Source organism: Malurus melanocephalus, unplaced genomic scaffold, assembly GCF_030028575.1.
Source record: "Malurus melanocephalus ecotype Western Australia unplaced genomic scaffold, MMel_1.1 scaffold_122, whole genome shotgun sequence".
Classification (NCBI taxonomy): domain Eukaryota; kingdom Metazoa; phylum Chordata; class Aves; order Passeriformes; family Maluridae; genus Malurus; species Malurus melanocephalus.
Window position 1 is genome coordinate 1,404,127 of NW_026623354.1, and position 25,682 is coordinate 1,429,808.

Sequence of the window (25,682 nt, forward strand, 5' to 3'; positions counted from 1 at the left end):
GTATTTTATTTGGGCGAAATCACAGACTTTTTAATGTGCTTTTATTTTTTATACAAAATGTATCTGAATGAAGAAAGGATGAAGTTGGAGGTCTCAATGTGAATCAGTGCAAAAGATAGAAAATATCAGTGCTCAACACCACCTCACAGCAAAACCACTGAGAAAGCTCTGCCCAGCATTTGAAGCCCTTACTGAGAACATTCAGCCACTGGAGCAGTGGGATTTCTTCACAAGGACACAATGAAGCCAAGTTAGGACTTCATACAAAGCCATATAGTGAAAACTCAGGAGGGAACGGCTTTCAACTGACAGGGCACAGGTTCAGATGGGGGATTTTKAAGAAATTCTTCCCTGTGAGGGTGGGGAGGCCCTGGCACAGGGTGYCCAGAGAAGCTGTGGCTGCCCCTGGATCCCTGGCAGTGCCCAAGGCCGGGCTGGACAGGGCTTGGAGCASCCTGGGATGGTGGGAGCTGTCCCTGCCATGGCARGGATGGGACTGGATGAGCTGTAAGGTCCTTCCAACCCAAACCATTCYGTGGTTCTTGCTCTGGGWSYTCAGGTCTCCTATTRTTCTGCCTCATGGAAATGAGTTATGACAGCACTGTTCTATTTTTTTCTCTGCTGAATTATCATGTTTTGATAATGCTGTAAACAGACTTGCCACTTCTTYACTTTTGAACTCCTTTCATTTTCTATGATTAGGAACAAGTCTCTRCCTGCCATTTGCTTTGCTTTGGCACTTATTCTGTCTCCAAGAGTCCTGTACAATTGAAGATGTTTTCCACTATCTCAGCCAATAGCTGTCAGGACTAATTTTCTAGTCATTTTGCTAGCATCCYTTGCAATTCACAAGTTTCAGAATATCAGACTCAGACCACTTCCCATTTTCCATATGATACCTATACAATACAGACCTAGTTTCATCTTTTCCTTTTTCAAATCTTTAAAATATCATTCTCTACAAGAGCTATAAATGCTTGCTGTGCTTCCAAAGAGTCATGGAGAAAACATGACCAAAACTAAATTCCACATACACTTGTTTATGTTGAATGGATTGCTTTCTCTGGCAGTGCTTAATAGTTTTGATTTTTTAACAAATTATATATGTAAAACCAGAATAATAAAAACAGCAGTGAACTAGTAACACATTTACAACTTTTATAGAAGGCTTTCATTTTTACGGATAACAGAAAATCTGCAAGACAACCCGATTTAGTACTGGTGTTTTTAAATGAATACACTGAAGTGCAATACTGTTTTCTGTTCATAAACTATAAGCCAAATTCAGAACCAGGCATATTATTATTAGAAGTATGAGTATACCACAATTTATATCTATTTAGAATTTCTGAAATTGAATTACTTTTTAATTACAATACATGCAATTCAGGCATAAGGAATYCAAGTATTATTAAACTCTCTGGGCTATAAAAATATATTAAACTCCATCCCTCTAGCAGCTACTGATGACTTATCTGAGTCTAGCAAAGCAATATGGATTACTTTTCTTCCCAAATACCTTGGCAAGGTCACTTGTTTGAGAGTTGAAATGTAAAYTACTTATATTACAGCAGTATCCTCCAAAGTTTTTTCATTCTGTGCATTAGCTCTGCCTCATTCCATCTGTGCTATTTTAGGACTGTGAAGATTGAACTGATTGTTTTCATGAAAAGACATGTTAGGGCAGCACTGAGACAACARTCTCAGAAAGTGACTTTCTCTTAATGCCACCAATATTAATCCTTCTCCACCATTCTTCACCCTCGCCCTACAGAACTCGGTATTTATGGAACAGTTAATCTGCCTTTCCTCCCCAAGGCCTCTATTCCTCGAATCTCTCAAGGTCATTGCCTTTTTGGCCTGGACACAAGTCCATTCYTGACCCATCTGGTTTTGTGTCACCAACAAATTTGATCATTGTTGAAACTGCATCAAAGGAATACCCAACAAAGAAGATGTGAAGCAGCTGCAGATCAGACAGAAAGGCAATAGTTTACAGTTTCTGCCATGAAAAGAGTTTCTGTAAATGCAGCTCTCCAGAAGAGCCAAACACTCTTGAGAACCAGCACAAATTTCACATGTATAACAGATGCWGCACCAGCATGGCCTGTCATGAAATTTGTCTCCAAAAAGGCATGTGTTGTGAGGAAGATCTTTCCCAGTCATGTCACTGGGAAAGAAACAGTGTTTCATTAAATGATAAACAATGTGATATCCCCTATGAAGATAAAAACACATGCAAAAAAGCCAAACGGATACAAATATGCATTTATGAAAAGACCATCCAATTTAAGCACCCTGTTCTTCAAAATAGCTATTCCATTTCTTTCTCCAAAACCACAGGCCAGGGGGAAATAACTTCTGCAGCACAACTGATATGTCCCAAACCAACAATGGATTCAAGCTGCTAAACTTCAYAGATTTTTTTTCCCTAATTTTCTGAGAAGTACTCTTTCAGCTGTATTTATAAGTCAACTGGTAATTAAATCACATCTATATATTCCCTATGGAGAACACATGAGTTATTTCAGAGGTCCTATTCAGTGTTGCAGCAAGTAAGCTCTGAAATCAAACAGGATGGTGACRGACACTGCACATACTGTCGGACTCTCATGTAGCATTTATTTCAACACAGTGTTTTAAAAATAAATCTAGAAGACAGCAATCATTACTAAACTAAATTGGCACCAAAATATTGCATAATCAGGATCTCTGGATGTGAAATGCAATAAAAGGTTAGATTCTGATTCAGTTCCTACTACTGAATCCTTGTTATCATGCTCTGGTCCTAACCAATATCCAGGAGGTTTTACTGGTATAAATGGTAACTGTGTCGATAATGATTTTATACTTATCTATCCCAATTCCTTCAGAAAAATTCTCAATATTTTACCAAACACACACACATTTAATGGAAGAATCAGTTTATACATGGCTGATATCAAGCATTTTTTAAGGGGATGCAGTGACACAGTCCTGCTACACGGCAACAGGTCTAAAATTCAGATTGCTTGAAATGGAGCTGGAAGATCACAAAAGCCAGAATAAACCCCACAAAACTTAATTTGGATGAGACACCACATCAGAGGTCTCAGAGTAGAGACATACGAATTGATGGTCACTTGAGGAAGTTTAGCAGAACCAATGAGTAGTTTGGGTTTTTTTTCCTGTTGCATAAACTCTCTGCCATGGGCTACCACAAGATGCAGACGGTTTCAGCAAGGGTGGGAAGGTGATCCCCACAATGTTTAACCTGAACAGCTTTTTTTCCCACATATAGACTATCACAGCTTTTCCTGAGCAAGGAAACACCAAATACAGCAGCAGCAGCTAAACCCAAACMCTCAGAAACCCCTTCATCCCCCACCTGCCCCAGCCATTGGCACCTCAGCCAACAACTGGGTTCAGTTTGCTTTCCTTGCCTCTTTCTTTCCCATTCTTAGATGTTTACATCCTAGAACATATTCTCTTTCTAAAACTGGAAACTTAAGGATTTGTTAGTAAAAGTAATAATGGCTTTAAATGCATAATATRGCCACTCAAGTCCCTGGGGCCTTTTAATGCAATTCTCATAATCTTCTAAACACAAACACCAAAATGTGCTGGCCCTGGAAACAAAACCAAAGGGAAGGAATGCAAATTATCCATGTGCCCTTCCTTTGTTTCATCTGCTTTTCAGAGTATGCAAGAGAAAGATTCTTTTGTGTTAAAGTGCTCCAAAAATAATGCCGACATTAACTTTTTAAAACTTGAAAACATTTTYATTTTTGCTAAATCCTGTCTGAAGTAAATACTAAACGTGGCCATTTTACAAACCTTCAGAAGTTGTTCTTTATTCCTGAAAGTAGATATGTTTTCCAAATCCTAGAAACTATAACATGCTCAATTTGTCCACATCAGTTACATTTCATGGCTTTATGTGGCAAGGCGTGAGACAATGAGCTCAAACTACACAACAAGCAGAACAAATGCTTGAGAGAAATGGAACTTCTCCAAAAGCAGAGATGAGAAAGTAAAAGCCTACAAAATTATTTCTGAAGTTTTTTCGGTTATAAATAAAGACAACTGTGGAACTGAGTTGCCAGGCAATGACTGAAAAGGTCTGGGATTTTTTTGACTTTAAAGGAGAAGGGTTTGCRAGTACCATAAATCTGATATGGTCTACAGCAGTGATTACACACAGTAATAAGCATCAAGCACACTATTGATGAGTTTTATTTAGCTTAATATGGAAGCAAACCTCCTTTGAAGCAACGCAAAGTACTTGAAAGCTCAACAGTATTGGCAAAAAGATAATAATAATTAAAAGTCAATGGGGGAAGGAAATGAAATTGCCAGGTACTTCAGAGAAAGAACATAATTGTCATTATGCTTGGGAAGCTTGATCTCTGTCAGGCCTGGACACAASCAGAAGTTTTGGGGACTGTGCAGTGACAGCCAGAGCTGGTGCAGGTTCACTGGACAGCCTGTGTACGACAGAGGAACCCTCACAGCACCTCCTCCTCATCACAATTCATCGTCTCAGATCAGGGTTTCACAAAGAATCCTTACTCCACCCATAGCACCTTCCTTTAGTCACTGGGCTGATCACTGGAATCTTGTGTCCCCTGCTAGAGGAGAACTCCTACAGTCCTGCAGTGTTCATGAATGGTACACTGTGCACACACACCAAATTCACACACCARAACAGGGCTGTGCACACTGCTCACTGCACTGTTTGACACAATTGTTAAACCAATGGTGCTTCTTTTCAAATAGATCCTCTAAGTGGCTGAAGTTAATTGCTCTCAGCCCCTTTACTCAATGTAAAACTTTGGCATCACAGGGTGTGTCTATCCAGTTCAAATAYCCACCAAGAAACTCAGGTTCCAGACAGCTGCATTAGCACTTTGTTCTACTCAAATTATTTAGCCCTACTGAAAAGATGAATTTTTCCCCACAGCCTGTGATTCAAATCTGACTTCTGACTGCAGTTTCAGTTAGAGCTGAATAAACAATAAACTGAATAAATAAAAAACTGATGCTACAGGCCACTAATTTTTTTTTTCAACTTTTTTAATAGGGAATTATTTTATTTACTSTAAATGGTAGTTAACTTGGGAGCACACTCAGCAGTTGTAAAATTCATGCTGTTCTGCACTTGCAGAGGTACAAAAGGTCCCTTGTTTGCAGCACTATGCTGGTCGATTCCTGTGGTAGAGCTGTTGATTCTCTGCATGAGTTTTTTCAGATAATGCAAGGCCTTTTAAATATTGGTGCATAGGGTAGTTATAAAGCATATATTTTCCAAAGATAAGCTGGGCAAATAAAGCTTATTGACTTTGATAATTTTTCAATGTTTGATTTAAACTTTGTAATTTAAATCAAACATTGAAAAATACTCAAAGTGTTATACAACGTRTTTTTCAATTATGAAGGCAAGTTTTATAATTACAAGAATGGCCAGTATCAAAGAGAAATATACTATAAATAGCATTTWAAAATGGAAATTTGAGGTACCTAAAAAGCGTATTTGGGATAAAGACACTCAAATTTGCTTTAGGATATAAAAAATAATAGTGTACTTAACTGACTAAAGCATCTTGAACTGAAGGGGCCATAGAAGAGCTGTCTTAATTTTCCTTTGGGTGTGTGCCAGCATAAAGCCAGGCAAGAGTGACTTCTAAGCTGCAGCATTTTCAGAGTGGTGGCACGARAAGTGCCAACTCTATCAATTAAACAAAGATGGGAATAGTGCTCTCCCAGAGCAYCAGCTCTGGATCTAGCAGCTGCTTCCTTTACAAATATGAGCAGCTTGTTCTGTTTCAGAGCTTTCTAACTTTCATAAACTAGAAGGTTTTACAAACAGGACAAGATGTTTCTGAGGTTCTGGCAATGAAGGAAAATACATCTGCTATCTGATTGCTGAGCTATAAACAGAGTTTTCCACATAAATAATCCTCTCCATCTGTAGCATGAGGTGTAGGTGAAARGCATAAGGCTACCAATTCTGCTCTGTAAGATTCACCTTTATGAATGAATTTCATCCAAGGTTTTGGTTTTATTTGTTCTTGATAGAGCAAGGCATACAGMTTTTATACCATAACTGTCTAAAGCTTGCTTGCTCTTCTGTAATGAATACGAATTTTAAAGTCAGACGATGATCACAGCAGTGCTTAAAATACACACAAGACGCATGACAAGCATCACAAACAGGACATTAAAGTGCTCCATAAAAACCTGTCTTGTGCCTATAAGGGTCTTTGAGATTTGACCAGTATGAGAAAGGGGATGATGAAGTAAAGTACTGAGTGAAGTAAAGTGTGAGTGGCACACACGTGTTACCATCAGATGGACTTTCATCAGTGCAAGAGAGAAAAAGAAACACTGAAAATATCTACAGAGCTTTTAAGTTCAAGAGCTGCCCACACGGAAAATCTCCTGTACTTGGAAGGAATTTTCTTGACTCCTTATCAGGTTGCTCAAAGCAAAGAAGYAGTAGTCATAATATGAGAATAATTATCAAGAACAAGTCCTGTTTTGTGGAAGRTATCTCCAAAGATTATCTGTCAGAGGCATCAGTCTGCTGTATGAAAGTCTGTATGAAAACTCTGAGAGCTTTTAATCCGTATTCCTCATGACTAATGAAAAATAACACTTTGAATTAGACCAAAGGTTGAAAAAATATTTTTAAAGAAGTTACAGAGCTTAGATATATATCACAGAAGKCAAACAGAACCCTCTTTGCTCACAGAACTTAAGAGGAAAGGTAATAGCTGTGTGCCTTTTATGTGTGAATAAAGCAGGCACAACACACACACGGAATTCCAAAAGATGCAATTAATTGAAACATCTCAAGGTCACACAGACCAGGGACATTTGCAACCTGGAACACACAAAGCTACATCATTGCTGAGAGTGGTTATATCCTGCAGCTTGCTTGGGAAAGCTCCATGTGATCTGAGCAAAAAATTTTGCCCAAGGAGGGAGTAAAAATCGGATCCAGTGAAGCTGATTTTGATTCAGCTCTGATGGAAAACAACTGGAGACCCAATGGTAGCAGAGGGCCTACAGTGCTCATAATGAGACCCTGATAATAGAATGGAAATGGTATCCTGTGACTGAGAGCAGGAGAAAACACTGCTGCAGTTAACTATAAAACATATTTGCCATAATTTAATGCTTTGAATAYGGGTTCTCCAGTTTAAAACAAATCCTTTCCAGATGCAGCAGCAAAATAATACAAAATGTATTTTGCCCCAGCGTTCCACCATACATGAAAGGAAAAACAATGAGAAGCCAATTTCAAAGTGGCTGACACCATCCTCACAAATATAATCCGTAATTAAAAGAAGTGTAATTGGCACACCACTTAATTACTGCAAAATATATTCTTCAAATAACAATGTGACCTGATGAAATAAACAGGTTTAAACATGCAAGCATAAAGCATCACTATTCTCCCTCTGCCAAATGTCCTTGCAAAATAGCTGCTACAATTTGACTGGTGCTGATACTTCATGGAGATATCAGGTTTTATCTCCAAGTTCCTCATTAGGAGTCAATTGAAAACCAGTGGAAACAGCAACAAACAGGAAAACATTTACACTTCATTACAYACTAGGAATGATTGTGTAAGAATRTAACATAAACACCAGAGTTTGKGGAATTCTGCCATGTGARAAAGSAAACTGATCATTTCCTCCTCTCCARCACCTAACASAGGCACRACACATTCTCCTCCAGGAGAAGTTTTGGTACTCAGTGTAATAGCTCTTTGATAGACATGAAAGGAGAGTAAAAACAAACAGAGGATTTTCTGTTTAAGGATGTATTTMACACTACCTGAAGCTCTCCAGTTTAGAGTTTGACACATTCTAGTTTTATTCACATGCAAAATGTTGCCTTCTTYCCATCCACTTGTCTGCCTCATTCCAGATGTTACTTCTCCAAAATTACATTTCAATTGATTATGCAACATCTACTCATTACCAGTGCAGAAAAGAAAGTGCCAACAACTCAGGTATTTAAATTGTAAGTACTGCATAAAAATTAACGCTGTATGACTGTCATCACAGGATACATTCTCTAAACAATGAAAGACAGATTTTCTTCCTTATGGAGCAAATCCAACTTGGTTCTTCCATATTTGTTTTATTAAATAAAACTGGTGTGGTCATCTATCTGAAGTACAATTCATTTTATTAACACAAATAAAAYAAATGGCCTCTGAATGGCAGGTGTGAGATGGGACTTGTGCATCCTTGTTCCTTACCAGCTTGTGTCCTTGAACTGATTTCACTGTGAGACAGAATTGGCAGCAGGAAATAAACTGTGATAYAGACTACAACAGCAACAAACTGCTTTATTTGGCCTTATGATGCTACTGCCTTCAAACCTAAAACTGAACCTGAAATCCCATAGTTTAAAGACATCACATGGTATTACAAACAAAAAGATTTGGCTCTTCACAAATTGCACACTGCTGGTCAGCTCTGTGAGCAGAAATGTGCACACATTTCCTGTACAATGTGCCACCAGTGAAGGTTTTGAAAACTCCTAACAGGAATTTAAATTCAGTCTCACAGCACAACCACACTAGAGTCAGGAAATTAGGAAAACTGCATTTTTTCCAATGGAAAAGAGCTATTTCTGGGGAAATGTCTGGAAGTTTATACAAATGAGCCCCATTTTCTTTCAGTAAACCTGCTGTTGAATGATTTATGAAAAGAAACTTTCCAGTCAGCAAGGTCCAGAATTAGAGAAGTTTCTACCTTAACTTTCCCCATAACGCACGTATAATTCAAGAATTTTAACTACATCAGTAAAGGTGATCTTTTAGTCACTAGTACAGCATTTCACAGATTTTACAGAATRATCTGAGTTGGAAGGGACRTATAAGGAGCTTCAATTCCAATTCTTAAATCAATGGCCCAYCCAGGGATGAAGCCCCCAACCTTGGGTGCTGTTAACACCATGCCCTGACCAGCTGACTTCACTCTGGGGTCACTGGTTCATGGGAATAGCCTGAAGTTGTGTCAGGAGAGGTTTAGGTTGGATAYTGGAGAAAGATTCTTCCCCGAGAGGGTGAACAGGATCCCCAGKGCAGTGGTGACAGCACCAAGCCTGGCAGAGCAAGAATTATTTGGACAATATTCTTGGGCACAGGGTGTGACTCTTGGGGCTGTCCTGGACAGGGATTGGAGTTGTACTCAGTGACCCCTGTGGGTCCCTTCCAACTCAGCATATTCTGTGATATCACCTGCTGGAAAAGGAGTGTTTGGATTTAATTTCAAGCCCGTGTCAGAAAGGACTTGTACAGGAGAGAAAAGGCAAAGCCTTGAGTTTCCTCAACTCAAGTGCTTGTGCCTGCCAAATATACGTTGGCTTTGCTTTTCCATTTAATACAAAAAAAGCTGGAGTCCTGTCAGCACCTATTCACTCAAGCATTAAAACAACTGAGGATAAAACAGTCAAGAGAATGAACTCAGCTGCATCCTCTGAAAACCTCACAGCTCCTCATCCCGGTGCTGGACGCAAAGAGAAACAACCTGGGCTAACACTTGGGAGTCAGGATGTGAAAGAGAAACATTTCACAAATAAAATTAACATGATTTTCCACAGCTAATACCAGTACACCTCCACACCTTTCAGGTGAACTCATCCATTTTAAACAAATCCAGGGTGCTTCAAACCATATGGAAGAAATGTGAACAGCAGGAGTCCCCCAGTGGTAAAAATAYCTCAAAGAAACCTTTTCTTCCTCCCAAATATTCACTGTGCAGCACTTTGGGCAGCTAGCCAAAACCCTGTCTCTAAGTAGCTGTGGAGTGATTTAGAGATGTATTTTAACACTTCTACCACTCTTTAAAAATCAACAAAATAATACATTTATTGCACCTTAATAATACACATCTGAGAAGTTAACACCGGTTAAAAAAACCTTTCTAGATTTCCTGTTGTAGCATAATAAATCCTTCCAAATATGCAAAGTAACTTCTAGAATTTTATTAAAACACTTTGCCTATTGGATCATTTCACACAACAGAAAGTCATTACACAGAATTAGACCACTGCACTCAGCTACAATCTAGGKAAAAGCTGATTTGTAAAGTAACACTCTGAAATACCAAGGTTTTCTGAGCTCAAACATTTTTCAAATATTAGAAATACCTTCAAAATTCTGAAAGTCAYGAGGAAGGATAAATGTTAAACCTTAATTCTCTTTGACAAGCTCCTTGGGACTGTGATCTTGTTCAACATGTAGCATTTGTGTTTAGGAACATTGTGAATTGTCACCCCAATCTATTGGCAGCACTATTTGCCACAGAAGTACAGCCAGCCCAGGAGACAGAGCAGCCATCTATCTCTTACCTGCACTTTGCACGTCTCCCATTCTGACAGCTGCAGTGGGAAACAGCTCTTCTCACAACAGCCCAGGTCCAGAAWTATTTATTGTATTTCTCAGGCAGGAACCAGTCACCTGAAGCATTCTACAAGCCTGACTATTGACTCTYACAACGCAGTCCCTCAATTAGCAGGTCTCACTGCTCAAGGGAAGCTAACTATTGGCTCTACTTTATTCTTTTTATGACAGAGTAATTCATTCTGTAACTTGTAGATTGCATTGCTCTTCACAGTCTACACTACATCTTGCATACTGCCTACATTAGGATTTTTTTCTAAACATCTTACTAAAAACAGCTCCAGACAAAACATTGCCATTTWTGAGATCAATTACTTCTGCCTCCTRTTAGTTTSCTAGGTACAGTCACTTAYTATCTTTTAAGKATGATTTCAGTTTTRTTATGTCTATGTAGGATTAAACAAGTATTTAAAACACTGAGTTAATTTAAAATAATTACTAAAATCAGCATATACATTCGCAATGCCACAAACATGACTTTGAAAGGAAAAGTAGAATACGGCCTCCTGTTTCCTTAGCCTGACAAAGTGAAGTGAATATTCCCAAATATATTGGGGAAAAGTGAAGTGAATATTCCCAAATATATTCCCCCAAAAATATTGAGAAGATTTTTGTAGTGACACTTTCCTCTTTAAGGCAGGACCAAAAGTTTGCAACATTTAAATCCCTGACTTAACGCAACAGGAAGGAGATAACTCTTTTTAATAATCTCAGGGGTTTATAAGCTTACTTGCAATTAGCATAAATGAAAGCTACTATCAGACTGTATAATTACTGCCCAGCAATGCAGTACCTAAGCACTAAAAATGACAGCTCCACAAGTGCACCCATTCTCTGCCCTGTTAAATGAATAATTTGATGGAGRTAAGAGCAGTGCAGAGTGGCTGCTTGCAGTGGGGGTCACTCCAAGTCACCTGCTTTCAGAAATGTCCTTGTAACACCTGGGATACCCAAATACCAACACATTTTTAATAAATATATAAATAAAGCTCAAGCATCACAAYTATCCACCGTTTATGGCTGTGGTTATGCCATTAACGATGTCTTTAATTTATTGACAGCCTCACCTCTGAGTCACCAGTTCATAGCCCAAGAGGGTAATGACTGAAATCACCTCCACAGAACCAACTGGGAAGAAAGGGGCATGAAAAAGGATAGAAAACTGAGCTACAGAAATTGTTGTTATAGTTGACACCTTTGTTGGCACCTTCTGCAAGGAGGGCAAAACTGATTCCCTGCTCAGCCCTTCAAAAATGAACTTCTTTCCCTTTTCCAGGGCTTCCCAAGCCCATCTCCAGCAGCAGGGTGCCCTGCTCAGCTCTGCAGACTGGACATGTAGGACTGACAATTCCAGTCTGAAGAGAGCTAAAGCATTTGGAACCATTTTTCTTCAAACAGGATAATTCTAAATTTATTCTCATTTAAGCTTTTGAATCTTTCCACAGCTCTTAGAGAAAGGTCAAGGGCATCCAGATAAGGTATTTTTAGCTGTACAGCAGAAATGTATCTAAAAACTAAACAAAGCTCCAAGTCAGATTCAAATAGTTCTTTACTTACCAAATTCAAAAGCATTGAAATACTCACTAAATATTAACACAGCTAGAGTTAATATATTTACATTTCCAAAAAGAGCTGTCTGGATATTTTTCAAATGTGCAAAAATTAAAAAAAAAAACCAAACCCAAACACTTCACCAAACCCCACGTTCAACAATTCTCACACCAATTTATAGACAAGATTTATACASTTACACACCACATTTCTTTGCAAGTCTCCTTTAATTTTCTGTTGCAAAGGTGGGATGTTTGGCAAGGGGAAGAGACATCTCACACATCAGCAGCCTTGGGGAATGTTTGCTCAGAGCACACACAGTTTGACCTCTCAGAGGATCAAATCAGTTTACTTCATCAGGTCAYGAGTGTTATCAACCACTGCAAGTTTGTGCCTCCGTTTCACTGTTCAGGAGACTAAAATTAAGTAACAGATTACGAGAGAAAGAACTGACACAATTTGTCAGTCTATATGGCTTGATTTTAAAGCTGTAATTTTCATGACTTTTCTTCCAAGAATACCATAGGCACTTCYTACCCATGCAATCCTTTAAAGAAATCTGACAAGCAAATTCATCAATTTCTAATAGAATTTCAAATACAGCCGACACCTCACTGTCTTCAATCATGTCTTGTTTCATAACTGTGTATGTGGAGAAAAGRCATGTCTGTCTGGGGCCTAATGGATAACATGATGTACATTCCCSTGGCTACATGAAATGAACAACAATAAAAATTATAATTTACTTTGCTGTCAGGTGCTGATCCCATAGGTGGGAAGGAAAGCAAGTAAAGCTGCAGGGACTGGTTTTTGATCTGGAATTGTATTTAGATATTCTGTAGCTGAGATTTAATTGCACCTAATCTGCTCAATAAAATCATCTTCACTGTTATTCATATCCCGGACTTGTGTTATTATATAATCCTAACCTATTTTTTTATATAGACATTTTAATCTGCTGCTTAAGYGTTCATTAATGCAAAGCCACTGCTGTGGAGAATACATTCCACTCTATTTGCAAGAGGCAAGAATTCTCTGGAACTACTACCAAGTGCTAGGATTGCCTTACTTAACTTTGTTTATGACAACAAACGCCAGCAAAACTTAATCATTAATCCTAAAAATAACCCATCTGGAACAGAAGATGACTCTACAAAGTGCACTGTCATTTGTAAACACAATGTGGTATCAKCCAAATAGTCAAATGCAATCTATGTGTTCATATATGACAGATGATTCCTTTCTTTCCTGTTTCATTTCTAAATCTGAATAAATAATCTGCATGCCAACTAACCTAAACAAATGAGTTATTTCCCATTTTGAGAATYCTGAGATGCTCAATTATCTCATACAACTGCCAGCCATCAACTGTACTTAATTGCCTGTATGTTTCAAGTCCACTGCATGTTTATTTATATCACTTGCATGACACACTAGATATTTTATGAGACTAGAATAAGATGAGATATGTCACAGTCTAATGCTTAGGGATATGACAGGAACCGTATTTACTTTTTTTAATCATAATTTCTCAAGGAAACCTCAGTAAATTAAATATTAGTCTCTTTCCACACCCTGCAGCTCCCAGTGATTTTTTTAACTCACAGGACATACTTGAACAAATCTGTCAGAGGAATGAATGTGAAGTTCCTACAAATTTCATGAAAAACCAGAGTTTTAGACCCAAGCAGACAAGACAGGGCAGGCGTGCCCCTGACTCTGATCCATTCCATGAGGAAGTGGGGACCCACAGTCCTTCAGCACAGATTTAACACCCATCCAGCTGCCCCACAGAGCAGAGATGTGGGACAGAACTAAGGACCACTAAAGGGACAAAGAGACACACATGGAGAGGGCATTGCACAGGGAGAGAAGACAGGAACTCTGCAACGAGTGGGGACATCCAAGGGATGGGGGATTCTGGCAGGAAATCAGGCTTTTGTTTGTTCCATCACTCAGAACAATTCCTCTTACTAAACAAACCACGTCTCCAACTCTTTACAGGGAGGGTGAGAGAACGATTTGGAGAGTGCTGAAAAAAAMTGAGTTTAACACAAGTTTGCAGCAACACAGAAGGTGCTGCTTCACCAGAAATCCTGGATGAGGGAGGACAGGGAGGCATTGGGAGAATGAAGAACAGAAGAGCAGGGTGCAAATTCAGACAGGAGAGCAAAGAAAAGCATGTCACAGAAGGAATGGGAAAACGTGCAAACAGACTTCTGAGGGGTAGCAGAGGTGGAAAGCAGAGCCACCCCATGCTGCAGTGACAGAGGAAGAAACCCCTGAAGTCCTGCAGCTGGAGGGGATTTGGTGGGGGACTTAGAAAGGGAGAGAAGAAAGTCAACAATCAAAGAAGGGAAGGCAGAATATGGAAAAGGTACCTCAAGGCAGGAGTGAGCTGGGAATTCAGCTCAGGGAAACAGAAGTGGTTAGCATGAGTCTGATAGCCAGGACTACACCCAAAAACCACCAGCAGTGGGATGGAGGCTGTGGGACTGAGAGCAGGGAGAATTCCTGTGCTGTCTCCAGTGGAGGAAGAACAAGGAAACAGCCATTTCTGGGTTTGCTGAACTGAGCTTTAGCAWTGATTTTAGGGTGCGGAATTTAAAAGGAAGAGCATGAAACATTTAACACTTCTGAACCYCATCAGCTGCATGACAAAACGTTAATGGGAAAATGCATTTTATGGACATCAGACAGTGATAAAATCTTATAACCACTGAATGCAGAAATTCATCTTTATTTATGGGTTTCTACTCAAATTGTTTGATACCTTCCAGTCTCTTTACAACCTATCATTTCTGCAGATTTCTATGCGGAAGAGCTATCTCTATGCCATTACACTTTGTGTCATGCCTCTCTCATGTTAAATTTCAAGCTGAGTGCAGATTGTACAGGACAATAGCCTGACACTTATAAAAATTGTCAAAGCATCATGGTAGCTAAAGAACTGTTCCAAAAATAACTTAATTGTGGTAATGCTCTAGCTATACTGACAGCATTATTGCTCCATTAGTTTCATCCATGGAAAATGCAAGAATATAAAAACACTACCAAAAATAATGTAAATTACAGAATTACATTTCACGAACAAAACCAGTCACATTTCTAAAACTCAAAGCTGTAAACACATTCCCTTCTGAAGTTAAAACAATATCATATGCACCTTAAAATAAGAAACGTTGGGTACTTATCACAAATAAGTATCAGCCTTGCAATCCAGAAATCATTATTTCTTTTCATCACACACAAGCATTTTACTCTTAGGAGTTTTTAACATACTGTCAACTCCTGACAGGTAGCACTGGCTTCTCCAAGACTGTCAAAGTTATCCCTGAGAATCAAATACAAATAGGGTTATTTAAAAAAGAAGTTTAAAAATACCTTCAAATGTAAAGAGTCGGCGTGCAAAGCGCCTGCCATAAACTGCACCTTGCTGTGCCATCAAGAGACAGAAARCTGCAGGATGCTGCTCTTTTGGTTTCGCCAGGGAAAACAGCTTTCACACAAGGCATTTTGGAAGCCCTGAAAGGAAGGCTGGCATAGAAATCTGCCTGCTCAAGGCAGCCTTCTCTTCTGCACCAGCCCTTTGTCATTGAGACAGTGACAACAGCACAGTCACCACATGAGCCAAGGGGGTTTTGCTCGCTCTCACCACGGTCCCAGCACTCACCCCTGAGAGCCTGCAGYCTGCAAAAACCCTACAAAACAGGGAACCCAGCCTGTTCTGTGTCTGAGATCCCCAGCAGCAGCCCATGACTGCTCCTGCTCACCACAGCCCTGGAATGGTGGTGCCTCTCCCAACAGAAAACCGAATTCTGCCAACAGAAAACCCAATTCTGCTTCCCTCCCCAGTGACCTGATCTCTCCTCAAAATCCCACCAGTACCACAGGCAGCACCTCTGTGCTTTGCTCCTCCTTCAGAGAAACGCAGGTGGCTCTTTAACAAACCACAAACAGCAAGAATACACAGTCTGCTGCCCAAAAGTCTATATATACATATTTGTTCACTCAATATCCAATACCCATCACAACGTAACTGAGGCTTTCCTGCAAAGACACAGATTAAAGGATGGCAGTTCCATTCTCCAAAGATGTTATTCCAGAAAAGATGTGGTTCACTGCACAGATCATATTTGGGAACAAAGTACCTGGTCATGTTTGTTCAGCCAGCTATGTCCCAATGCTTTGAGGCTTCAGGAAAATACTGCCCAACACTGACTTTCCTTCAAGACTGCTATTTTCTCTTCCTACTCTCAGCATTAATGGAGATGTTGAATATTCATATATGAATGCTTTGTGTTGCATCATCAGGTGCTTCCTCCTTCCATGGAATGGATTTCACCTTGTTTCCCATGTTGAAACAGGCTGACAAAGACTACAGGGACCAACAAAAACACTACATTTGCTCGAAGCTGAGCATTTGAAATAGCTGAGGAACAAAGACCTTTCCTTCTGTTTTACAGTCCTTCAAAGAAATTAGCAAAGAGGTTCCAATAATCTTACCAAGGAAAGCAAGACAGACTAAACTGAGAGTATTTACATATTCATATTTTCAAGGCCTGTTCATGATCCTGCTGAAGGCAAAAAGAGCATAGGCACTGTCTTTACAGGCCAGTTAATCAGTTACTTCAGCAAGGTACTTAATTCCCCTCTCATAATCAGATCTAGCTTCAAGAAATGCAGAAAACAGGATATTCAGAGAGCTTCTGCAAGCCAACAGTCATCAAAGTGATTTTCTTTTGTGTGAAGTCCAATCTGATTACAAAAATGCAGAAGTGGAAATCAGCAACTGGTATCTATGCACCCTTGATAACTTGTTATCTGCCTGGAACCCAGCCTAGCTGTCTCTGCAAAGAAAATCTGCAGTCAGAAATGTCAAAGAACACAAACATTGTACATGCTCAGATTTATTTTTGTCAAACTATTTTTGTTTTGTTAAACGCAGCTAAAATAGATGCCTGGTTTGTTTGTTTGTTTGTTTGTTTTCTTGTAACGGGGCACAAATTCTCACTGGGGAAAAACAAGAGTTAGCCTGGATTTGTGTAAAACCAGCATTAAATATTGGTTTGAGGGCTATTACTTGAAGGTATTGCCTTATAAAGGAAAATAAATTTGGGCATGTGACAATCTAATGYAGGCTAAATATAAAAAAGATGATACTTTCTTGTTATCAAAAGGCTTGACCTCACATGAGAAAACTAGAACTAAGCCAAAAAAGAAAATTACAAAAGGAAACAGAATACATCATAATCAAATATGAAGATTTTGATGTKTTATGCTTACTTCAGTGGGACCAGAATCAGATTGCAAGACTCCTCTTAACCTAAAAACACATAGTTTATTGTTTATGAACTCATGTGTAGGTACAAGGTAGCTAACATGAAAAACCTTGGGTTTTTTAACCAAGCAGCAATGACATGGGGGGGTAAAACCTAATAGAGGCATTGCAAAGAGTTGAGAGAAATCAACATTTCCTTTCTTTTAAAAATTAAATCCTTTTGTAGAAAAGTGGAATCTCAAATAATCTTACAGAAATTTCATAAAAAGTCACAGTGTTGAATTAGAAAAGTACGTGGCATTTGAAATGCACACAGATTTAGGAACAGAAACAGGATTAGAGGCCTCAGGCAACAGGAATTGGAGATGTCATACAGTATTAATTCATGGGAGAAGCCACTAATTCACATGCCACAAATCCCAAAAGGGAAAAGCAGTGAATCTCTTGACTAAGAGAGAGATTCTAACTTATCTTTTTGATAAACAATCTAAAAAATGCCATATATGGATTCTACAAATGAAAAGTTACTTTCCAGGTAGGAAAAAAACAAGAAATAAATAATAATTAAAGTGTCAGGAACTTGTTACTTAGAACACAGCTCTTACATCAGATCAAGAACTACAAAAATTAATAGKGAAACACTCCATTCTTGATTAAAATAATTTTATAGGGTAACRAAAGTTTTGGGGAAATTAATTCACTATGACACAATTTGTTCTAATTCTACGGCTCCTTCTTACAGAATAGGAAGAAGAGACGGTACGAGGAGAAGCACACAAGCAAGAAAGTTCTGTTTCCCTGAATCCTGGGAATTCAGATTGAAAAGCCCCAACCTTCTTCCCCCACCTTTGCTGATGGCAACTTTTCCAAGGAAACACTGGGCAGTTCATGCTCAGTGATGTCTCTATCGCATCCCTCAGAATAAAAATATAATGGGGAAGGGGCAGATAGCTGCCATCAATACCCAGAGTAGTTTAATGCTGGGGAGAGGGAACTTTTCCTTATAAAASTCTGTCACATCCTCAAGACAGTGTTTTGCACATTGGATTCATTCTTTCCCCACAATCAACTCTGTGATTTGTGAATGCCAATTATATAAGATGCCTAAAAGACTCTGGAAAACTCAGCAGAAAGTGGGAAAACTGCTGATCAACTGTGAGCAATGGAGAGACCCTAGAGGGAGACCCAGAGCCATCCTCACACATCCTRCAGAAGGTGTAACAGCCACCAGCACAGACACTCCTGAGACTCCAGCACTGCTGACTTTTTGCACTCTCAACTTTATACATACATTAAAAAAACACCTTACTGACATTAATTTCTGTTTGCACTCAGAGCTTACTCAGTGAGTAAATCAAAGCTGGTAACTCCATGTGCTGTGTTCCAATGTGGAATGATGCACTCCAGCAAGAAGCCTGCCCACTGAATTCTTGGGTTTAATTTAGACATTTACCATACTAAATAGAAAATATATCATTTTCTAAATATAAGCTTCCACTTATCTTCTACAACAGAAGATTCCCAGAGATTTTAGAGCAAGCAGCCTCTCATGAGAAGAGCAGAATCAGGGAACACTCCTTTTGRCACACAATCATACRAGCCATTTTCTGTCCCTCATTTGTYAATGAYRCAAAAGGAACTTTGTAAAAACAGTCTATTATACTAAGAAGAAATACTGGCAAAATAATTAATTTGTACCAGTCCTATGCTTTAGCAACCAGAAACAAGGTCTGACTAGCAGCATGTAACAAACCACTTCTCCACAGATTAACAGCAAACCCTCTATGTTTTAACAAACTCTGATTTAGGCAGCCTGTTCTTTTAAGGTTATTTCTCAACAAAATGGATGTAAAAGAAAGAAGATTCACAAAGTTGAACAATGGGGTAATAAGCCTATGAACAACAAGGCAACTTAGAAGTGAATCCATGAGAGGAGAGCATGATGTCACCCCAAATGCATCGATCTAACCAGCCAACTCTTTTCAACACTGAGTTTTCTAYTTACACCACTTCACAGATATGGCTTAAGGCCTTTTATTCAGATGTAGTGGCTCTCCCTTTTGTGTTGAAATGGAGACATTTCAGAAACACTTTTGAAAGTACTTCTACAGGTAGGTGCAGCTACATTTTTAATGCAGGGTATTTTCTTACAGCATGCCCGAGATGACCACTATCCTGTGTGAGCTTCCACCAAAATAGTAAAATAACAACAAATACAACACAAATTTAAGAGGCYAAGTGTTCTCCAGGTAGTAAAAAGCCACAGACAGCTTCAAGAAGTGACTAATTCAAGCATCTCTCCTTAATGTAGTGTGAACCTCACTTCTAAAATCCAATCAACAGATTTTGCATTTACTGTAGTTGTGACAGAAGTCTGCAGCCTTAAAATGTTTTCACCTCTCAAAAGTTGCAAAGGTTCAAGCAAAAATGTCTGTTTAAGCAAAATCTTTACATCATAACAACTAACCCAAATCTGTTACCCTCCAAAACAAACACACAAGTCTTCAGCAATTTGAAGAGCTGCTTAACAGCAAGAAATTCACACCCTTGAGGCAGAAGCACCACATCAGACATAGTACTTATAAAGAAAATTCAAACCCAGATAAGCCCAACACAAAAAAAAAAAAAAAGAGGCCCAGTCTTTCAGCTGGGAAGACTCAAACCTAGTGTAAGATTTAGTGATATATTCCTGATTTTTGTTCTAAATCAACATCGTGATGTTTAAATTAAAGAGAATGTGGCACCCTGTTTCCTCGGGGGAATAATTTCGAACATCTATCAGAACAGAATTACATCAACTTAACTGTTTTTCAAAACTGTCCTTCATTTGTCAGACTTGTGTACACTACAAAAGAAATATCTGACACAAAACAGTCATCTCAGCCAGTGATTTCTCCTTCTAYACACCACAAAAGACAACTACTATGAATTTTTTTGTACTGTCACAAAAATAAATACAGAAGGTGGCAAATGCATGGTACTTAATTTATACCAAGTCACCACAGAATGGGCTTTGTGATATGAAAGGGTTAATTGCTGTTTTTAATTACACACAAGTAAATAAGTGGGAGCAAACAGTGCTGCAACATCTATAAACATCACATCCACATWAGCAGAACACCAGTTATGAAACCCCTGCCAATGCTACTTGTACAGGGATTGTTTTGTTTGTTTTAATCAAATTTCACCAAGTTCTGCTGTATTTGCAGAGCTCTGCAAAAAACCAGTAAGRCTGAGAAGCTTTAAAGAATACAACATGCAATAGTAACCATGACGATAAGAAAAATGCTTTTGCTAATCTTTTTCTTTCAGCTGACAGTACTTTCAAATGCTGGTGTTTTTCCACTGGATTACAACTTCTGTTTGTTGCTCACAACATGAATGTGCTCACAACTGCCTGTGAATCCCAGGCCTCCAATCCTTGTAAGCCTGAAACTTCAGACCAAGTGAGCAGCAATTTGGGGTGCACTGGTGACATGAGATGAGTCCWAACCATTCCACCAGCTCCTGAAGAGACTGTGGTAGGATGGACATCACTTGTTGGCAACTATGTCTTATTTCATTGATGCACTGAATAGGTGCATGAAAAATTAGGGTTTTTTCATTCTGCAAGTAAATGGGGAATCTGAGAAAATAACAGAAAGGCAGCATGCAGATAGGGTGTTTCTCCGGAGACAATAAAACTGCTGAGGCAAGTTACAATTTGGCCCCAGGCAGGCTGATCRTAAACTTTAAGAAAACTGCCTGGAACTCCTCTGCACTGATTTTGTCTTGGTTTTTTACTAAGTTGGAGTTTTAAGCAATAAAAAATAAAAGACATAAAGRTTCTTGATAGATTAATCTTTGCTCTCTACTATTTCTCCAACAGGCTTGCTCACCAAATAGGACAATGCTTTCAAAAGATGTATGGGATAAGGATCTGAAGTCACATATTGAAAAGTGACTAAAGGGACGATTTTCAAAGGCATTAAGGTACCTAAAGATGCATTAAGCACTTAGAATTTTCCAAACTGCCGGGGCATCTAACGCCTATTTAAATCACTTAGTCCTTTCTGAAAATCCCAGTGGGCAGTTATCTACATTTTATGTGTCTATATGCCTTTGAAAACCTGTACCATTAAACACTTAACAACCTAAGTCCCCCTGGCTTTTAATGGGACTTTGAATCCTAAAAAGTGTAAGTACATCTGAAAATCGGTCAAGCCACTCTCTCTGGTCTTTTTTTTTCTTTCTTTTAAAGAGCCATCTCCTTATTCATAGCATGTCAGTTAGGTACAGCTTCAGAACTGTCCAACTTACACTTTGTACTGTGCACAGTTGATTTTTGTTTTATGGAGCTAAATAAATAAAAGTCCAGAGTACAGACTGCATCCTCAAAAAAGACTTTCTGAAACTCCTAAAAATAAATGAAATTCCAAATCTGTAACCCCAGTGAAAGCCCAAAAAGACTATGTTTTCAAAAAATATGATCCCAAATGAGTATAATTTAGGCTGATAAAGAGCAAACATCAGTGCTTAATCAACAAGCAAAATATTTGAAATACCACAAAAAAGTTCTGAAAGGCAGCCACACAGCWACAACAAAAAACTAGAAAAAGGAAGAAGTTGTGAATAAGCTTTTTAAAAACGTAGCAGTTCCAGAAAAGAAGACAAGCTTTAATTCTGAATTTCCTTTTCTTATGGATCTGTATGAACTATAAAGCATTCCCTTATGCAAACATTTGAAAAATCTATCTTCTGATCTTCAGCAATGTCAATAGGAGGTAACTTGCACTGACCAAATTCCCAAAAAGGAACTGATTTGTAAATTGGGAAGGCAGGGAATCAGATTGCCACCTACAGGAAAATTCAGCATTTATTGTCAAGAATGACTCAAAAAGAACACAAATTGCCATCCTGCCAAGCACTCTTTCACTTCAAAACCAATTAATCTTTTCTTTTGTGCAACTATATCATGAGCTTCCTAAATCCAGGAAGCCATTACCATTTCTTTTCATTTATGCGCACTGCTTGAAAGTTCCATAATCCAATTACAAAATCATGTGTCAGTTAAAGAATTTTAAGTCTGCTTACCTGATACAATTGGTGCTAGCCTGAATATGTCTGATAGTCTGCTGTTAACTGGCTCGTAAGGGGAGTCTTCAAGCAGGTCATTTCCTAAGGAAAAGAAACATTTAGATTGTTTTTTTTCTTATACAAGAAGTCAGGGTAAGATTTTTTTTTGTTTACTTTTACTCTGTAACAGTGGTAGGTACTCCCTTTAAAAACTTAATATCATTATTTCTTCTCAAAGAATTAACTACAAGCACACCTGAAAGAAGGGCTAGTTATCCTTGTCACTAGACCACTTTTCTCTCCTTCCTCTCTGGGTAAGGTCATAATTTGCAGAGMCAGCCTGTGACATCACAGGGACTGTCCCATCTCATGCCAGCAGAAGAGCAGCTGTAGCAAGGATGTTCCTCCTCACTCACCATAACAAAGCTCTTTTCTAGAGAAGCCCAGCTAACACCCAAAAACTAGCATCTTTGGTATAAAACACTCCCAACAAGATGCTGTTGCAAGGGAAACTTCTTGTGATGCAGAATATGTCCATTGTTATAATTAGCCAGAAAAATATGGATGGATGCATTAAAGTATATGGATAAATGAACAGAAAGAGATTATCTCCCTTTTCACTGAAACAACTAAAAACCAAAAAAAGTGAAAGGCTTAGTGAAACTAAGTTAAAGGCTGCACCTTCAATTCCAGGGCCACAGCATTACAGGTCTTAAAAATGCTGCCTCTCATATGAGGACCTGACTGTTCTCAGTGGATTAAGGGAAATTTGCCAGTGATATAAAAAACAGAGAAGTCCTGAGTCAATCCCTGTCAGATCCCTTCTAACTGGCACATCTACATGCTCTAGGAGCCATAAACTTTGGGGGTTTTATGCCTCASCATGCCCAGGGAATACTGCTAGTAAATACAGCAAAGGAAAAAATGAACTTTTTCTTAAAACAATGCTTCTCTTCATATTAAACTTTCAGCAAAAAAAAAAAAAAAAAGCTAAGAAACTAGTTCTAGTGTCCTGTGGTCTTGTTTTAGGTGAGTCCTGATTAAGGAGTTTTAGTATAATTAGGAAAATGTCTCCAAATGATGTTTTTGTGTCTCTCGCACACGCTAGTGCCCCTATATTTGACTGTGGGTTGTTAAGGTCAGCCTGTCCCCCGGAGGGAACTSTCCCTGCGGATTTGCCGAGCGCAGGAGCCGCAGCTGCGCTGGGGGCGGCCGGAGGGTCCCGGGGCGGCAGCTGAGAGCACAAAGCGGGGTCAGAGCYCGGCTGAGGCTCAGGGCAAACCCACACCCTGCCCTGGGGCTTCTGCGCTTTGCCACGTACCCTGCAAGCTCTGGTACATGCTCCAGTAAATGCGCAGGCAGTTCTTCTCCTTCTTCATGCCCCTCCTGCAGCGGCAGTTGTACAGGGATTTCTGCTTGAGAGCTTCCATGGCGCTCCTGCATTCGTCCTTCGCCTCCAGGCCCGTGGCCCGGCTGAAGTTGCTCTCTTTGCCGGCTACACACTGCCTCAGTGTCCTGAATTTAGTACTACAGCTCTGCTCCTTCAGACACTGATCGCTGGCTTTCACGCAGTCCAGGCGGTCCCCTCCAGGCAGCGCGCTCACTTCTGCAGACAAAAGTACATCTATGGAGAGGAGACACAAACCAACACACGCTCTTTGAGGGAGGAGGTCGGGTTGAACCCGGGCTCCGGAGAAGCCTCTGGGAAGCACGGGGCACCTCCTCAGGCAGCACATGCAGCCAACCCCGGGGCAGCACCTTGCAAACCTCCCGGCTTCATGTTATACCTTAGCAAAAAGCACACAGGGCTTCCATGGGCTTACATCCACTTTGGGGAGAGTCCAAGGAAACTGTATTTTTTAACCTTGACACGGCTGCTTTATGAGGAAACGCAAAAAGGAAAGAAAACCCAGAGGGGTTAATGTGCCTGACAAAACAAGCATTTGTTATTCCATAGATCCACTTGGGTGAAACAAATCAGCTTTCCATTTGAAGGTTTAACTGAGGGGTTAAATATTCACCCTCACTTTCCACAAGAGCTTTGCTGTAATTTCAATTACATACAGGAACAACCCGCTCAGAGAGATAAGTACCCTCACTGATTGATATTAGCCTGTCTTTGCGTCAGTCACTTTTTAAAGGCTGTACACATTTTTGCTTTTTCTATATGTATAAAGGTAGAATTTATTACTCCCCCCCTCCCCATTTCTCTCCACGTATGATGTTTTTGCAGGAGAACAAAGCAAATTGCATTAACTCTCTCCTCTCCATCGTGCCCCCATCATGCTCCCTCAGACACATGCGGATGGAAACGCTAACCTCTCCTGTGGAAAGGAAACCAGTTTGGGCTGCAAACCACTAGCAGTCGGGCACGCTGCCAGGTTCAGGTGAAGATGTAATCCTTCAGCTGCCTCTTGTCATCCCCCACCCTCCCCAGGCAGCCTTATTTTATTTAAATGAAAAGTTTCCCTGTAACTTGCGAAAACCCAATTTAACAMGAGGCTAGACAGGCAAGTACCGAAGTGTGTAACCTCACAGAGCTTTAAATGTAGACTGGGCTAGCTGATGTGAGGCAGAGCCATAAAAACTACTGGAAACTTCACTGTTCTGCCTAAACAATAGGCTGACAACGATAAGGCTCCCGGTCCCATAAACCCTATGCTTTGCTTTATGAAGCGATGTGCAGACCGAAATCAGGCATCAGCAACTTACCCACTACGGGCAGAGCGAAGTACAAGAGAAYGAGAAACATCTTGCTGTCTTCGGATGGTTTCCCCAAACGACTTGATGTGTCACAACAAAGATGATCAGCATGTAGATATTCCAAAACCGCCGAGGTCCAAAGGCTCCAAGTTCAGATCCATTGAATTCAAGAGGGAGAAAAAAACAAACCACCAAGCAAAGAAAAAAAAAAAAAAAAAAAACAAACCACAACCCCCTCTCCTCTTCACCGCTACCACCACCAGCGGCAGGAGCAGCGACGCAAACGCTGAGCTTTTCCCTTAGATTTCAGGTCTGAGCAACCTGCAGGCACAAGCACTGACTCCAGTGCGGGAGCGAGAGGCGCACGCACGGGTTTATGTGTGTGTGTGTGTCTGTGTGAGTGAGCGAGTGAGCGAGCGGAGCGGGGCAGGAGCTCCGGTCGCCTCCTTGGGTGGGCAGCGCCTGTTCCCAGGGAGGGACCGAGAGCGCACGGGGGGCGGGAGGGGGGCGCACACACAGACCCGCAGCGCCCGCCCGCCCCTGGCCCCGCAGCCGGGCCAGTAACCCCGCTGGCAGCCCCGAGCCGCGGCTCCCGAGCCCCCCGGGGCACCTCGCCTCTTCCACCCCCGCCAACGCAACTTTATTGCCGCGCCGGGGCCGGGGCGGTGCGCGGGGCTGCGCGGAGCG

General features: G+C 40.1%; 1 protein-coding gene across 2 annotated transcripts in view; it reads right to left on the reverse strand.

The window, feature by feature from the left end:
• Positions 1-25,204, reverse strand: part of GFRA1 (GDNF family receptor alpha 1) — a 130,933-nt gene extending 105,729 nt beyond the window's left edge. Inside the window, exons 1-3 of one of the 2 annotated variants that reach the window (XM_057370292.1) lie at positions 25,005-25,204; positions 23,614-23,898; positions 22,311-22,394 (exon numbers count right to left, since the gene is read on the reverse strand). In XM_057370292.1, the coding sequence (XP_057226275.1) occupies positions 22,311-22,394; positions 23,614-23,898; positions 25,005-25,044 (409 nt within the window). In that variant the 5' untranslated portion in view covers positions 25,045-25,204. Of the gene's footprint in view, positions 1-22,310; positions 22,395-23,613; positions 23,917-25,004 lie in introns of both variants that reach the window. The other variant, XM_057370291.1, reaches the window with a different exon arrangement.
• Positions 25,205-25,682: the final 478 nt, after the last annotated feature.